Below are 15,533 nucleotides of genomic sequence, written 5' to 3'. Positions count from 1 at the left end.
AATATTTATTTAGAAAGAAGCAACTGAATTTGGTCACACGTACTCATTTTCTCGTGTGCTTCACTCACATCTGAGTTCGAGAGGCATTCGGACAACACTCACTGAGGCAGATGTGATTCTTGGGGTGTCCTGCACGGGGCCAGCAGTTAAACTCAACAATCCTGTTGGGTCCCTTCCAATTCATGATACTCTATGATTCTATGATTTTCTCACACTTGCATACTTGATAGCTCCAAAAGCTGCGTCCAGATGGCACAACCAGGAGGGCTTGTGTGTCAGAGAACTCGACCCATCCTTTCCTTACTTGTCTCCTGGTATTCTCTGGGTTGGTGGTGGCAAACCTCTCTGGGCAGGTCTTTTGTGATCAGGAGTTAGATTAATGTGTTCTGTTGCTTCCCTCTAGTTCCTGATTACTTCAGCTGCTATTTATCTTGGGCAAGGTTCCTCTGTGTTTTATTTGTGTCCTTACTTTGGATATCTCCTTGGCTACCATTCTGCCTCCCTGTTGTGACAGCAGGGGCAGGGATGGCATTTACAGTGTGCTCTGACCTTGTTGCCATTCCCCTGTTCCCAGAGCGTAGGCCTTCTGACAAACCATCTGTGATAGCGCTTTATCAGAGCACAGGCCGCCTCTTCTGTTTACACAGCACAGCCCTAGGTGTTTACCAGTTTTACTGCACTCAGTTGTGTTCTTGGTCATTTTTTTAACTCTTGCCTTACTGCCTTTATATTGCTTTCACATATACATTGCTGTTCATGTTTCATTCACACTGATCTTAATTGTTCTGTTGCAGTCTGTGCAGCAGCAAAGAGCTATTGCTGCAGAGGTCAGTGCAGAACTGGGGGTCTTTATTAACACAGTAGATTAGTCATCAGGCCCTTGTTTTGCTCTAAGACATATCACTTATAATCTGATAGTGCACAGGGAGGCCATGTACTTGTGAAGGAGAGCTGCTATCCCACAGATTCCAGCAGTACATGCAATTTAATGAGCAAATGTAGAAAATGTTTTCAATTAGCTTTTTGTTACGGTATTAACTACAATCTATCATTGTCTGTGTTTGTCATTTAATGTTAGTTTAGCTGTGTCTCACTGCCCCTGATGCCAGCAGAGAAGCCCAGCTGAGAGCAGGAGGGATTGCTCCTTGTGCTGGTATCCTGTGCCAATAGCAGGTTATGCCAGCTGGGAACCTGCATCAGGTGCCTGAGCTCCTCGGAAAGAGGGCCTATGCCTTCTCTCCTTTCCCTCAAGGCACCATGAGTCATTGCACAGCTATGTGACCAACTACTTCATGGGGTGGATCCAGATAAATGTTCATCAACTTTTAGGGTTTTTTGCTGTTGCCAGGTGAGGTTTCTGCCAAATCAGCAATTGTGATCACAAGGGTGGTAGTGGAAAATAGAGGAGATGTACAGGAAGGCAGAGGGAAGCAGCACTGTGGCTGTGCTCATCCAGATCAATGTAAGCTGGTGTGAGAAAGCACTTCCAGTGAGGAACAGTGGTCAGGTGAAAGAAAGAAAATGGTTATAAACCTTCAAAATAATTGGACAGCACATGGAAAAAAATGCACAAGGCACAGAAAAAGGATAAATATTAAAGACCAAATTTGCCTAACATGTAGGTCCATGTTAACTGAATGCAAGTAACAGCATTGGGGTTACTGATGCTGTCACTGAAAAACTGGGAAACAAACTCTTAACCAGTTTGTTAGGTTAGAAAAAACGTGGGTAGAGCCCTTCCTAAATCTTCGTTCGTGAAGCCCAGCCATGATGAAGAGGTTAGAAAGTTGACATTACTTTAATCAGTGCTGAAGGCACATGGGGATAGCTCCACAAAACATGTACATCAGTTATCAAAACTTTTGACTATTTAAACATTTTAGCAAATAAAGAAATTAGTGTTCATCGGTTGCAAGTTACATAGTTCTCTTATTAATTAGTATTTTATCTTCTATTGATTAATGATTCTCTCACTTCTCATGCTCAGTTTCTTTCTTTTGGGTCTGGAGAGGGGTTTACTTGGGTCAGTGGTCTGTGGGTCAGTGGTCAGGGATGCCCCTACCAGAATTACCTTTTACCCACTTGGAGCTGAATTTCAGCACAATTACTGAGTTAGTTTTATTAGTTTCTTCCTTATCTTAGGAGTCCTGCCAGATGTCCTGGTTGCCCATAACTTCCACGTACTTTCATGTTCATTATCAGTGGTACATCCCTCTTCCCAAGCCACGCTAATTTCCTCCCCCAGGTCTGAGCACATCAAAGCATGTCAAGCCCTAACTTTCTTCTAACACATGGACATAGAGCTTGCTTGTTAGGCGCCATCTGTTTCACGGATTAAATCTCCCTTATTGTCGATTAAGCCCTAATATTTCGCCCCGCCGCTGCGCAGGCTCTCTTTTTAAAGAAACACAACTTGTTCGGCAACAATACATATTGTAATGTGTAAAATTTTTCTACGCGCGCGGCACACCCTTAACTCCCTGCAGAATGTCTCGGGTGCTGAAGGAAGGCACGCTGCGCAGGGCCCGTCAGGGACGTGTTTCTAGCGGCGGCCCGGAAGCTGTTCCCGCTGCGCCGCTTCCGGGGCGGGCGGGCCCGGTCAGCGCGGCCGCGGGCGGACATTTCCCGCAGCGGGGCCGCTCCTGCTCCCGGCGGCGGCTCCTGCGGCTCGGCTGGGCGGCGGGAGAGGCGCTGGTGCCCGCCGTCCCCACCGGGACGATGTTCTCCTTCTCGACTGTGCAGCCGCAGGTGAAGGGCTGGCGGGGCGGCCCCGGCCCGGTGCGGGGCCCGCGCTCCGGCGGGCGGGGGCTCGTTGCGTGTCCGGGCGGCGGCGCTCGGAAGGCCCGGGGGCTGCGGGACTCGGCTGGAGGAGCCGCGTTCCGGGGGATTTGGTGCGGGGGGAGCAGCGGGGAGAGGAGCGGGTGGGGGCCTGGGATCCGCACCTGGGAAAAAGTAAACGGAGGAGAGAGAGGTATAGTAAAAGCTTGTGAAGAGTGAAAGCCTTCTGAAATGACGAAACAACCGGAGATGGCGCTTTTTAGTGTCTGCACTAGAAGCGAAGGGTGGTGGTGTGTGTTGCAACAGCTAAAGTTAAACGGTGCTGATAATTGTCAGGTGGTGTGAAAACCGAAAAGAAACGACATAAAAGCTTTAGTGGAGAAAAACCCCGACAATAATTTATTATCTAGAATAGTCTGAATGCAGTCGGAAGGCATCTGTTATTAGACAGTGAGTCTGATGGGACTGGTGGGTTTTGTGGACTTTGATCTGAACCAATGGTTTTACTTTTATGTTTTGCGTTAGGGGAATTAGTATGTGATGGTCTTATTCCACAATAGGATTTGATTGTTCTTTTCAGATGTGGGGAATGTGTTAATAGCTTTTGTTAGTGTAGTGAAGTGGAAGAATTTGTATGTTTCTAACAGTGTGTAATTTCACCACAGTGGAAAATACGGGAGGAAAGTTAGTGGTTGGGATGTTGGCTCTGACCTCTGGACACTTTATGGTTTTACCGTAAACTCCCAGAGTTTGTTTATAACTTTGGACAATTAATCATGAGGCAGTTTTCATGTCTTGCAGCGTTGTCTCTCTAGTCAACACAGAGATGGAAGTTCTTGCAGAAGAATATTCACAGGCATACCTGATTATGCTTCAGTCGGATATCATTCCAGCAGCCACAGTTGCACCTCAGCTCATTTTAGTGATGTGTGCTGAGACTTTGGAAGTGTTAGAATTATTTGTACCATATATTCACAAGAGATGTGATCATGTGCTAGAGGAGGAGCCCTGATAAGTGGTGCACCTGGGCTTCTGTTCTGATTCATGAGGTGGAGTCAGCTGAAAGCTGCTGAACTGCAGATTTGACTGTCTATGTATATATTAGGTGTATTGCTAAAGTGAGCTCCCAAGGAAGAAAACATAAAGGCAGCTTTTGGGAATAACTTGTATAATACAGGAAAAGTACAGATATTTCAAGCTATAGAAGTATTACTTTATAGATGAAAATAGGTGCTGTTTGGAAAACAATACAGGAATCAATAGTACTTAAGAAAAGTGTTCTCTAAATTAGTAAAATGTTGATTAAGCCTCGTGATTTAAGGGTTTTCAAAAGCAGCCACTGAGCTTTCTGTTCAAGTTGTTTTAAGGGGAAATCAGCTGAATGGGGTCTCGTTTTTTTGTAACTACACATTGAGGGCAGTCTTTGTATCTCCTAACTGTTGATGAAATGTATTTGTAAACCTAGTGATATTCTTTAAACTAAGCTTATGTTTGGAAACCAGGAAATACAGCCCATTTTGTTTTTTCTTTCCTCTTCCTAGCTTTGTGAGCTTCTAATCTGTTGTGTGCACTTAAACTTTGGGTTTTTCCCCCCCTTTAAATAGAGGTATCAGCTAACACTGTGGTGTTGAAGCTGAAGTCCTTAGTTAAAAAGCAGTGTTCAAGATACACAATTATAAGTCAGGGTTTGGAATAGAAATATGTTTAAATAGTTTAAACTATTTAATAGTTAAATCATTATCTGATTTTTTTTTTCCCCAGGCTACTGTTCCTCTGAGTCACCTTATCAATGCCTTTCATTCACCAAAAAGTTCCACTACTACTGCCAGCAAAGCATCCATACAGCCTGTCCAGAGGGACACCTCCCCAGAGCACGAGGCTCAGAAGACCGAGGTACTAAAAAGCTTTAGAAAAAGTGATGTTTTACTTTAAACTAAATTAAATCTGAATAATACCAGTTTAAGTAAATTTAACACTCGACTGGTTTATAAAATAATGTAATGTGGCTAAAACAGAATGTTACCATGTAGAATGTAACTTTTTGACAGAACTGCAGTCAGTTGGTGCTTCTTCAGTCAGGAGTCTACAAAAATTGTGGTATTTCGTTAAGAAACAAAGCTGGTATTTGTCTCAGTAATTTGCAAATGAGGAGGGGATTTGTTTTCACTTTCAACTTAAGGTTTTTTTTCTCTAAAGTAACAATAACTTTTAACAAACCACATGTTGTCTTTTCACTCTAAGTTCTAGCAAGGTTTTTCATTATTACTTGTGAGAAAATTGACTGTAATTTAAGATAAGTTCAAGGTTTTTGATAGATTAAATAGCATATTTGCATGTTTTTTTTATTTTTCTATTAAAATGTCATTTATTATTATTAGGTGTTCCTTGTTCTTGATATTAAAAATTAAAACATGGGAAGTGCAAAGTAGTATCAGATCTTGCCACTTCTCTTTTAACTAATTTCTTTCAACAATTTTTAAAACGAAGAAAATTTTTGGAGGAAAAACAGAGTCTCTCATTAACTGCAGAATTTCGGAATCATAGAATCAGACAGGTTGGAAAGGACCTCTGAGATCATCAAGTCCAACCCTTGATCATCAAGTCCAACCCTTGGAGTCAGCATGGATTGTACTATTCACTGCCGTGTTGTGATTCCATTGTTGTTTCTTTGGTTTTTTTCTTTGTCTGTGTATGAATCTGTATTTGCTTCTGGTGCTACTGGGAGTTTTTTTCCCTGAGGTAGTCTTAAAGGAATTTTGAACGTTTATTTCTATTTTTCAGTCTTTAGTTAAAAATTTAAGAGACCTGGGATTGTCTGATTTGAAACCTAACCAGTTCAAAGAGTTGGTGAACAGGTTACTTCCTGGCTACTGTGCAGAAAACAAAACCTCTTCACACTGGCACACGTCATACGTCTCTGCTCAGTCCTTCTTTGAAAACAAACATGGTATGTTTGAGTGAAGTGCTTATGAGAATTGGTGAGAGTTAAATTATTAAGGTGAATACAGTTATTCTTTAGTTTAATCTCTTGTGCTGTAGATAATTCATAGTTAAAAAGCATATTTATTAAAAGAGTATTAATGTATTTTTAATTTTATATAGATTGTCTCTAGAGTGGTGTTTTTGAAACTTGGGAATTTTACAAAAATTCAGCTTCAGATTTGAAATTGTCTGCTGTTAAACTTGTCTGAACTCAGCTGGTAGTGCAAGTGCATTTGTCTTGATGACAAACCTGAGCTGTGAATTTTTCCACCAGTTTGTTTCACCAAGACGTTAGATTTTGGTAATCTACTAATGTAACACGATCACAAACATCTCCAATTTATATTGTTGTTCCTTTTTCTTGAAGCAACATTATGCAAAGACATTAATTAGAAAGGAATTCGTGTGGTAAACTGCTAACAGTCCATGTAGAGTATTTTGTGTCTGAAATGAACCAAGAATGGTTCCTTACAGTTAAAGATTTTTTTGTTGGAATTAGTCTAAAATGCAGTAAGTAAGGCCACTGTAGAATGCTAATATATGCTGAAGAAAGTATTAGAAAAAGAAGCATAGAGCTGACATTTGAGATACTGCCTATAGTGTATAGCAATAGGGAGAAAGTATTACGAGTAATACCCTAGGGCTGCTATTAGAGAAAAAGTATTAAATTGCATTGTGATATGAGATATTAAAAAAAAAATAACCTAGAGACAATTGCCTGAACAAAATAGTTGCAAATGCTTCAAAGCTTTGATAGATGTTCTGGTAATTTGTTTAATTAAAGATGCCTGAAGGACTGTATTGTTTAAGAAAGGAAAAAAAACCCAAACTGTGCTAGAAGTAATATTGAGTTGCCATTTAAAATAGGATGTATTTTCACTTTGCTGCATCTTTTTGCAGGTTTTGTGGATGTTTTCGGTGTTTTACGCTCATCTTGTTTGTACAGACAACATCCCAATCCCCTCCAAAATTTCTGTTCAGGTGTTCGATGTTGGCCAGGTATAAAGCAATAAACTACATTGTTTTTAATCTCTATAGTATTTTTCTAGTCTGGGAAGGTGTTTTTACATTTGTTTTAAAGGCATCACTCAGGAAATACAGTAAGCTCCAGGAGGAACTTTATGTGATATTGACACTCTTGGTCATGAAGTTATTTTTGCATTTGAGTAGTACGCTTCAAGATTAAGTTAGTAAACGTCGTGTTGCCATAGAATCTTGTTTCAAGATGTCAGTATTTGTGGATCATATTCTTAAAGATCATAGATGAAGTGACTATTTTTGAATCAATAAATATGTTGAATCCAGTACTCATCCAGTTAAGCTTTCTGAGGGCTTTGGTGGTTGCTTTAGAGTACTGCAGAGCTGCCTGATCAAATGTTGAAGTTAGACCTTTTTTCAGCAGGGGTTGAAGATCAGCTGCAGAAGTTCTTTTTATCTGGTGCTGTTATAGTATAACAAAAAAGTTAGTGAAAACTATATAATTGACTGGCTTAGGCGTTTATTTTAAAAGGTAGTGAAAAAAAGATAAATATTCTTGGCTTCTGTGATTTATGTGGTAAAATCTCCATCACAAGGTTTCTGATGTGATAGGAGATGATGTATAGTGGTTTCATTTCTTTTGTCAGTTCCTAAGGTAACAGCACACTTAAGCCCTTCCAGATCTCCTCAGGGTGCCTTATCAGCTGAGCTTGTAGATAAGGCTTTATTCTCATCCTTCTGGATTTGCTTCTGAATGCTTCATGTTTGTCAGACTGCCTGAATTTAATTCAGCTGCATGTCTCCTATTCCCTGAGTTGGCCAATCAATAATTCACAACATGAGCTCCTGATCATTTTAACATAAAATTTTATGTGAAACAGTAAGCAGCTAGTGTGCAAGTTCAGATTACAAATATGGTTTGTGGTTACCAAAGTATCCATTTACAGTACAGTGGATATGTTGGGAAGATTATATTCTGTATTCTCTCATATAAGAGTTTCTGAAATTTCTTAGACTATTTTTTTAATAGTGATAGTAATGAGTAATTTTTAACTTTTATTTATTTTTACTACTTAAAGTGTACATACAGTCACGGAACTTTAAGACTTTGAGATCAAGAGCAAGACGCCTACAGTCAACATCTGAACAATTCACAGAAACAAAAAGTTCACTTTCTTCACTTTTGAAGGTAAATATGAGTAACATTATGAAGCTCTTTTGGGCTTATTCAGACCACCTCTTTCTCTTGAATGAGCCTTCATAATTTTCCAGGGGTATTTTCTTTCATTAGTATGAAAGAATTTTTTAATTCTAAAACTTGAGCTAATTGCAACATATTTTTTTTCTTATTAATACACATATTTGCTTCATGTATCAACAATACAGAGATTATTTGGATATTTAGTTGAATAGTTTCAAAGTATAAATATGGTTTTAAACTCTAGAAATAAAACTTTCTCTATTCTGTTTCTGTGGCTTTGTTAAAAATAGCTTTGAGTCAAATTAATTACTTCTTTGAACAGAAGTACAGCTAGTTTGTCATACCAGAATGTATGTTTTCAAGTCAGCAGATAATGAAACCAAGTTAACCTAGATACTCTTTGCTTCTAATTGGTTGTGGGGAAGTCAGACCAATTAAGGCCTTTGATCTTATTGCTTGTGTAAATTATCTTTGAACTCTTCCCTTCTTTTTGGCATATGTGGCTTATTTCATCTGTGGACTAGATATGCTGTGGATGAGGATAAACCTGAGCTAACTCCATGCAGTGCTGCTTGTAAATTTGATAGGGCACGTGAAATATGTTTGTTTAAGCTCCATCGAAACTAAACTTACAAAGATACTTTGCAATTGGAAATAAAGCAAAAAGCTTAAGCTAATAACTCCCACTAAATCCACTGAACAAATCTGGTTGTGTACAGATCTGCTTAGGCTGTTTTCTGTTTGGAACTGGGATCTGAGAGAAGTCTGATACTGATTTGCTCAGCAAAACTGAGGGTGCCCCTGCTCGAACCATGGGGATTCCACACTCCAGACTGCTCTGTATCATCTAACTAACCCTATACCACCTCAATTATTTGCTTTTGTCATTTATTTTTTTCCTCATCCCCCATGCTAGCTACGTGGTAAGTTAACTGTATCTCAAAGCTTCGTGTATACTAACAGTGCTTTGGAAAATATTTCAGGGCTTTATCCTGAGAAAGCGACGAATTGATGTTGAAAACTTAGATGCGCTAATGAAAACAAAAAACATCCCAGAGGCACACCAGGAGGCTTTTAAAACTGGTTTTGCAGAAGGCTTTTTGAAAGCCCAGGTATTCCTACAAAAAACACTTGGTAAGTTGTTTTAGTTCTCGTATTTTGTCTTTGCAATCAACAAGTAGTTTATTTCAGCCCAGGTTAAATATGTTTTTTTTTTTCTTTTACAGATTCCTTAAGAAGATCACGTTTGCTTTCTTTCTTTCTCTTCGTTCTTTGTTTTTATCTTGCTATATACTCGTCATTTTTACCAGGGAAAGGTTCCTTTTCTGATGCTGGTTAGTTAACTTTTTTTTCCCATGCTGTTGCACTTGTTGTTGTTTCTTCCAGCAGGTTTAGCATAAATGAAATATATTTTGACATTTTGATAGTTTTAGGATAATGTTTCAGTGTACTAATGAAAGAGTTATTTATTGCTTCTGGCTGCAGCCTTTCAGATGACAATGTGACAAAGCAATTATGAGGACAAAAAAGTTGTGTGTTAGTATAATTGCTTTATTTTTTTTGGTGAAACAGTTACATGGAACCTGAGAAGTCAGGCTGTTTACCAATTATGTATTTGTCTTTCAGTTTAGATAGTGTTACCTAGATCAACTATAGGCAAAATGGTTTGATTTTTGAATTTGCAATCACAGCCTAGTTTATAGCAACTAGGAACTTGCATTGTCAAATTGTCATCTCAAGAAATCCATTGGAAACAGTGGAACAATCAAAGGCTGAGCTAATGTAACTGGAGATATTCAGCTTGATGCTAAGGTATTGCCTGGGTCTTAAGAAAGTCAGAGTATATGCAGAAACACTGAGGGAAGAAGCTCTGGCTGTATACATGCTTCTGAATGCAGAGTTTTCTGTACTACACATGACTAAAAAGCACATCACTGAATGAATTGCAAATATTTGAAGGAATTTTTAAAAAAATTAATCTTATTCTTGCTGGACACTTGTAAATGGACATGTGCCCTTTTAAAAGGGCGGGTGTCAAGTCAGTGTCTTGGTGTTGAGTTCAAGTGCAAAATCCAGTCTTGGAATGAAATGACTTTATGTGTAAATTTGTTGTTCGTCATCTGCTGTTTGCTCTTAGTACGCTTTCGAACATCAAGTATCTTTGATGCAGCAGTTGATCCAATCCAGTTGAAAAATGTCACCTTCGAACATGTAAAAGGGGTAAGATTAAAAGTAAAATGTCTGCGAGTTCTTGTTTAACTAATCATTGTGAGTCTGAAGAATGTCTTACTCTGTTCAAGAAATTTCTTTGTATGAACTGAAGCTTTGTATATGTTGGCCACTCCAAGATGAAGGAAGGCTTAAACCACTCTTGTCCTACTCTGTATTTTTGTGGCATTTAGTAGCTTATAAAAGGGGCACTCTCTGCTTGTTGAGTGACATTTTTAAAGGCTAGAGTAGCAAAAGGCAGGCCATAAATAGCCATGTAATCTATTATATGCAGAAGTTGATTGGTACAAGAAGATGATAAGGCCATTTGATTGTTTCTCTCTTAGTGCCATCTCTTTCTGGTATTAGGACAGGAGATACGGAGAATCCTAGAAAAAAGTGGGCATGTCACTGCTTATGGGATAGCTTTATTTTTTCTGTTCACTTGTTCTTTGACTGCTAGTGGCAAAATGAGGACCTCCCCCTTTTCTTCCCCTTGGACAAATAGAATTAATATCTTATGAATTAATTAGACTAATATCTTGATGTAGAACTTTGATTTTGTATTTATGTTGTTGTTCAGATCTGGTCTTGAACTGTTGGGTTTTTCCTTCATTGTTACTAAGTTTAATGTTTACTTATTCTTGTGAGCAGTTCTAGGATAGGTTGAATTAAATGCATGGACAGTTGATATCCCCACAAATCTTGTGGTGCACTTTTATTGCTTTCTGTTTGTATTTTTGATCAATACGCAATTAGGGACTTAATCTCTACTACAAAACTCATATACAGAAAACATGCAGTATTTTATAAATGCTTAGTTACATTTGTGTCATGTTTTTAATGTGTAGGTTGAAGAAGCAAAACAGGAATTGCAAGAAGTTGTGGAATTTCTGAAAAACCCACATAAATTTACTGTGTTAGGAGGTAAACTTCCAAAAGGTAAGAACCATTGCTCAGCAGAAGTGAAAGACCTATTTAGCCATGACTGTGTAGCTTGTTCTATATTGAGTGACTTATTTACAGCCTAGTTTCTTACTGTTTTTTTCATGTATTATGCAAATGAAAATTTTGGACTTAGACAAAATTTACTGTGCCTTCTTTATTTATTAAACTAATAAACAGTGCCCTGGGGATTTATGTAACTGAACTCTTAAAAGGCCTTTATTTCTTCCTTATGGCTTGCAGCACCTTTAGTGCTCGTTAACTGCTTAGACAGCTCAGAAACAAATGTTTTCATTTAAAAGGATGATTAAGATTGATCATAGTGGAAGTCTCAAGTGAATCTGAAATACATAAACCTGATAAGTCTGTTTCTTGTTAGTGCTCTATCCTGTTTAAAGACAATTACTTGGAATGATTTAATTAAAAAAAAAAAGTTGCACAGAAACAGCCAGGAAAATGTCAGTTTGAAGAAAACACTTAGAGATTCAGCTGCTAAACTCAGTAGTAATTTTGTAGAATACTTTAGGTTTCTGTTTCTGTTTGTCTTTGTGTCGTTTAAATGTGCATCAGATTGTATCTAGATTTGTTACATGAAGCTCCTTCAGGCTGCACCTAATGAGCAGTATCTGAGATAGGACGTTAATAGCTTTTTGAAGCCAAGTGTAAATTATTTCTTCTAATCTACGAAAGAAACTACCCATATAATAAGACTGTGTGGATTTGGTGGGTTTGTTTGGGTTTTTTGTTTGTCTTTTAGGTATTCTGTTAGTTGGACCACCTGGTACGGGTAAAACGCTTCTTGCACGAGCTGTAGCTGGCGAAGCTGATGTTCCATTTTATTATGCGTCTGGATCAGAGTTTGATGAGATGTTTGTTGGTGTAGGAGCGAGTCGCATCCGAAGCCTGTTCAGTGAGTTAAATATTTGTGGTTTTGAAATCTTTTCATGTGGGAGATTAAGTATTCAGTGGTGTTTATATGGTTTGATTAGTTCCAGTTCTGGTTACTGGAAAGTAAAAGTGTACGAGGCTAATAAATAAAGCTTTACTTCTGTAGGTAAATGTTAGAATTCTGTGAGCATTGTTTAACTGGAGAATCTTCTTAGTCATCAGATGAAATTATAGCAAAGGTTATAACTGATGTTGTAACAGTCCAAGAAAGAAAAAGTAATTTAATTAGAAATGAAATGTCCTATAAACTAAATGAAATATTTGAAATTATAAACTTAGTCACACATAAGTTGTTGTAAATTTTGAATTGTAAATTTAAGGTTAAAAATAGTGTTAACCTTCTTAATTACTTCCCTCATATTTTTAGTTTTTGTTAATCTGAATTAGAGCTTTATGGTATCACAGCATTAGCGGTAAGCTGATAGTTCCTTTCTCACACCCATCAACAGGCTCAAAATAAAGGGCATTATAATGAAACTTTCAGAATTAATGATTAGATTTATAACTTTCACAAAAGAGGCTTTCTGTTTTAAGTATGCAAATATTATTGGGGAGGGGGATATCCAGCTTCTCACTTAAATGGATAATTGGTAGTGTCAAATATGTGCAATGTACAAAGTAGTTTGCATTTGTAGAAGAAACATGACTTGTTTCATGTGGAAGGGATGCAAAATGTAATATGTGTAGTACCTTAAAAATGCATTTCCTTCTGTTGACTTTAGAAGTTTAGATGACTGACTTGTACATCGATAGCATTACAGATATGTCTGGCTGGGTGAATAAGTTGCACCTTGGCATGCATGTACCAGCCAGTGGTTTCCAAGTTTATGGCTGCAATTTTATTTTGTGGTTTTAATACCTGTAAACTTGAGTGTGAGCCCTTCACTGTTAAATAACAAGCAGGTTCTATTAAAATAAGTTGGTGTCGAGAATCATCATATATCATATTGTTTTTATTTAATAGGCAAATGTTCTCTACCCAAGCCTATGAAAGAAACTGTTGTAGGAAGTTCATACAAAATACAATTTCTTAATCTATTTTACTGGTGATTTCTTGTAGCATGATAAGAATAACTGATGAAGAGATGAAAAACCTTGCTTCTCTTTGTGTCTCTCCATTTCAGAAATACATTTCCTTTTTTTTAAGCTAAAATCAAGACAATTCTGATGATTTCTAATAGAACACTTTATAACCCAAGAGTAATAGAAATAATGGAATCTTAAATTACATGATACACTGTTTGCTCCTTTGTGTGGTTCAACGCCCTTCTGCTCTTTTCCTTTTGTCAGGGGAAGCAAAAGCAAATGCACCTTGTGTTATATTTATTGATGAATTGGACTCTGTTGGTGGGAAGAGAATTGAATCTCCAATGCACCCCTATTCAAGACAGACCATTAATCAACTTCTTGCTGAAATGGATGGGTAAGTGTATGGATTCTGAGGGCACAGCAGGTGCTTGACTAACTGGTATTCTGGACGTTTGGATGAACTTTTTCTCCTTGACAGCTTTGGAGTTTTATGTAAGTTTTTGTAATGATTTTAAGGATATAAATTTAAAATGCTTTTATGACTACTTTCTAGTACTGCCAGCAGTTGCACTAATGGCCTTGTTGTAAAGAATACAGAAGCTTCTGAGTTGTAGTCACACAGTAGCTGCAATTTTTTTAGCCTGATTGTATATCTAAAGGATGAAGTTCAAGTCAGATCAGAGCATGTATTTAAACAGTTGTTGGGTTCAATGTGGTCATTCTTGGATCACATGTTATGGTGTGAAAGCACGTTTTCGACTGGGAGTTTTTGACTTGACAGTGAAGTCTCTGAACTAAGTAACAGAAGTATTTATGGACAAAACTGTAAATTCTGTGTCCAAAAAAAAAATTCTCACCTTTTATCCACACAGATTTAAACCAAATGAAGGTGTTGTTATTATTGGTGCAACAAACTTCCCTGAAGCATTAGATAAGTGAGTATAACACACTGATCATTTTTACAGAGCATATATTAAAAAGCAAACAAAAAACACCTGCAACAACAACAAAGTTGCTTGTGATAATCTTCAGGTATTACAGTGTTATGGCTCGGGTTTTTCCCTCTTAAAAAGGATTTGTATGACCAGTTTTTGGTATTTAATATGTTGCAGAGTTACTGAAGAAATAAGTAATGTGCTTCTAAGCATTTAAAATTTGACTGACTGAATTCCTTGTTCACAATGCAAAATTCTCAAATGCAAAAAACCCTTTAAAACACGTTGTCAATAGACATCTTTCATCGATCTTTTTATAAGCAGATAAGAAAAACATATTCTTTGCATCTGTGCATGAGACATAATCTTTGTAGGTGTTTTTAGAAATAGCAATGAATTTTTGTTCCTTGATATGTTAGTAAGTTTACTGCAGCATTTTTCAGTCAGTGTACTAAATTGCAATTTCCTTTAGTGCTCTAATACGTCCTGGTCGCTTTGATATGCAAGTTACTGTTCCCAAGCCTGATGTGAGAGGTCGTACAGAAATTCTGAAGTGGTACCTTAATAAAATCAAGTATGATCCATGTAAGTAAATGCTATAGTATCTTTTTATGTAACAGTTTTTCTAGTGTATCAGCCCTCTCATGTGTTTGCCCTTTATTACATTGGCAATTGTGGCTTTATCGTGTGTCTTTAATAAAGAACACAAAAATTGCCTAATATGTAGTGTTGTAAGGATTTTCTGAGGCAGTGTTTCTAGTCCCTAACAGTTCAGAGTGTCTTGACAATTAGACTTCATTTCTTCTAATACTGAAAATTCTTTGTTTAATGCATATGTTTTAATAGAACATGATTCTTGCTTACAGTTGCAGGAGCAATACGGACTCTTAATGACAAATTTGTTTGGGTTTTTTTTCCCCCACAGCTGTTGATCCAGAAATAATTGCACGAGGCACAGTAGGATTTTCAGGAGCAGAGCTTGAAAATCTTGTAAATCAAGCTGCCCTGAAGGCAGCTGTTGATGGAAAAGATATGGTAACCATGAAGGAACTAGAATTCTCCAAGGACAAAATTCTAATGGGTAGGATTTATACAAAAGACATACATGTATATTACAGTACACGGAGGTTTTCTTGTGTGATTAAGACTTTTATAGGAAAAGAGAGAAATTTTTATGCTGTTGCTTTTGGGATTGTTGGATTGATTTTGTTGCGGGGGGGTTTTTTGGATGTTTCTTTTCTTTTTGCATTAGGTTCGTTTGTTTTTTGGGGTTTGTTTTTGGGTTTGTTTGTTTGGTTTGGTTTTTGGTTTTTTTTGTTTAGCTTCGTTTTTTTGTTTTGTGTTTCTTGTTTTGTTTTTGTTTTGTTTGTTTTGGTTTTTGTTTGTTTTTGGTTTGTCGTTTTGTTTTTGGGGTTTTTTGTGATTTTTTTGGGGTTTTTTGTGTTGTTTTTGTTTTGGTTTTTGTTTTCTTTGTTTTGTTTCTGTTTTGGTTTCTTTGTTTTGGTTTCTTTGTTTTGGTTTCTTTGTTT

The 15,533-nt window shown here is 37.5% G+C and overlaps 1 protein-coding gene across 2 annotated transcripts in view; it reads left to right on the top strand.

Annotated features, from left to right (window-relative positions):
* The first annotated feature begins 1,277 nt into the window (after nucleotides 1-1,277).
* YME1L1 (YME1 like 1 ATPase) overlaps nucleotides 1,278-15,533 on the top strand; it is a 20,742-nt gene continuing 6,486 nt past the window's right edge. The window contains exons 1-14 of one of the 2 annotated variants that reach the window (XM_027658747.1): nucleotides 1,278-1,307; nucleotides 4,540-4,671; nucleotides 5,560-5,725; nucleotides 6,661-6,759; nucleotides 7,818-7,927; nucleotides 8,923-9,073; nucleotides 9,166-9,273; nucleotides 10,077-10,159; nucleotides 10,999-11,089; nucleotides 11,850-12,002; nucleotides 13,331-13,463; nucleotides 13,942-14,004; nucleotides 14,477-14,589; nucleotides 14,930-15,085. In XM_027658747.1, the coding sequence (XP_027514548.1) occupies nucleotides 1,293-1,307; nucleotides 4,540-4,671; nucleotides 5,560-5,725; nucleotides 6,661-6,759; nucleotides 7,818-7,927; nucleotides 8,923-9,073; nucleotides 9,166-9,273; nucleotides 10,077-10,159; nucleotides 10,999-11,089; nucleotides 11,850-12,002; nucleotides 13,331-13,463; nucleotides 13,942-14,004; nucleotides 14,477-14,589; nucleotides 14,930-15,085 (1,573 nt within the window). In that variant the 5' untranslated portion in view covers nucleotides 1,278-1,292. Of the gene's footprint in view, nucleotides 1,308-2,613; nucleotides 2,749-4,539; nucleotides 4,672-5,559; nucleotides 5,726-6,660; nucleotides 6,760-7,817; nucleotides 7,928-8,922; nucleotides 9,074-9,165; nucleotides 9,274-10,076; nucleotides 10,160-10,998; nucleotides 11,090-11,849; nucleotides 12,003-13,330; nucleotides 13,464-13,941; nucleotides 14,005-14,476; nucleotides 14,590-14,929; nucleotides 15,086-15,533 lie in introns of those variants that run through there. The other variant, XM_027658746.1, reaches the window with a different exon arrangement.

This window comes from Corapipo altera, unplaced genomic scaffold (genome assembly GCF_003945725.1).
Source record: "Corapipo altera isolate COAL_440 unplaced genomic scaffold, ASM394572v1 63, whole genome shotgun sequence".
Lineage (NCBI taxonomy): Eukaryota > Metazoa > Chordata > Aves > Passeriformes > Pipridae > Corapipo > Corapipo altera.
This window is presented reverse-complemented; position numbering and strand designations above follow the sequence as displayed.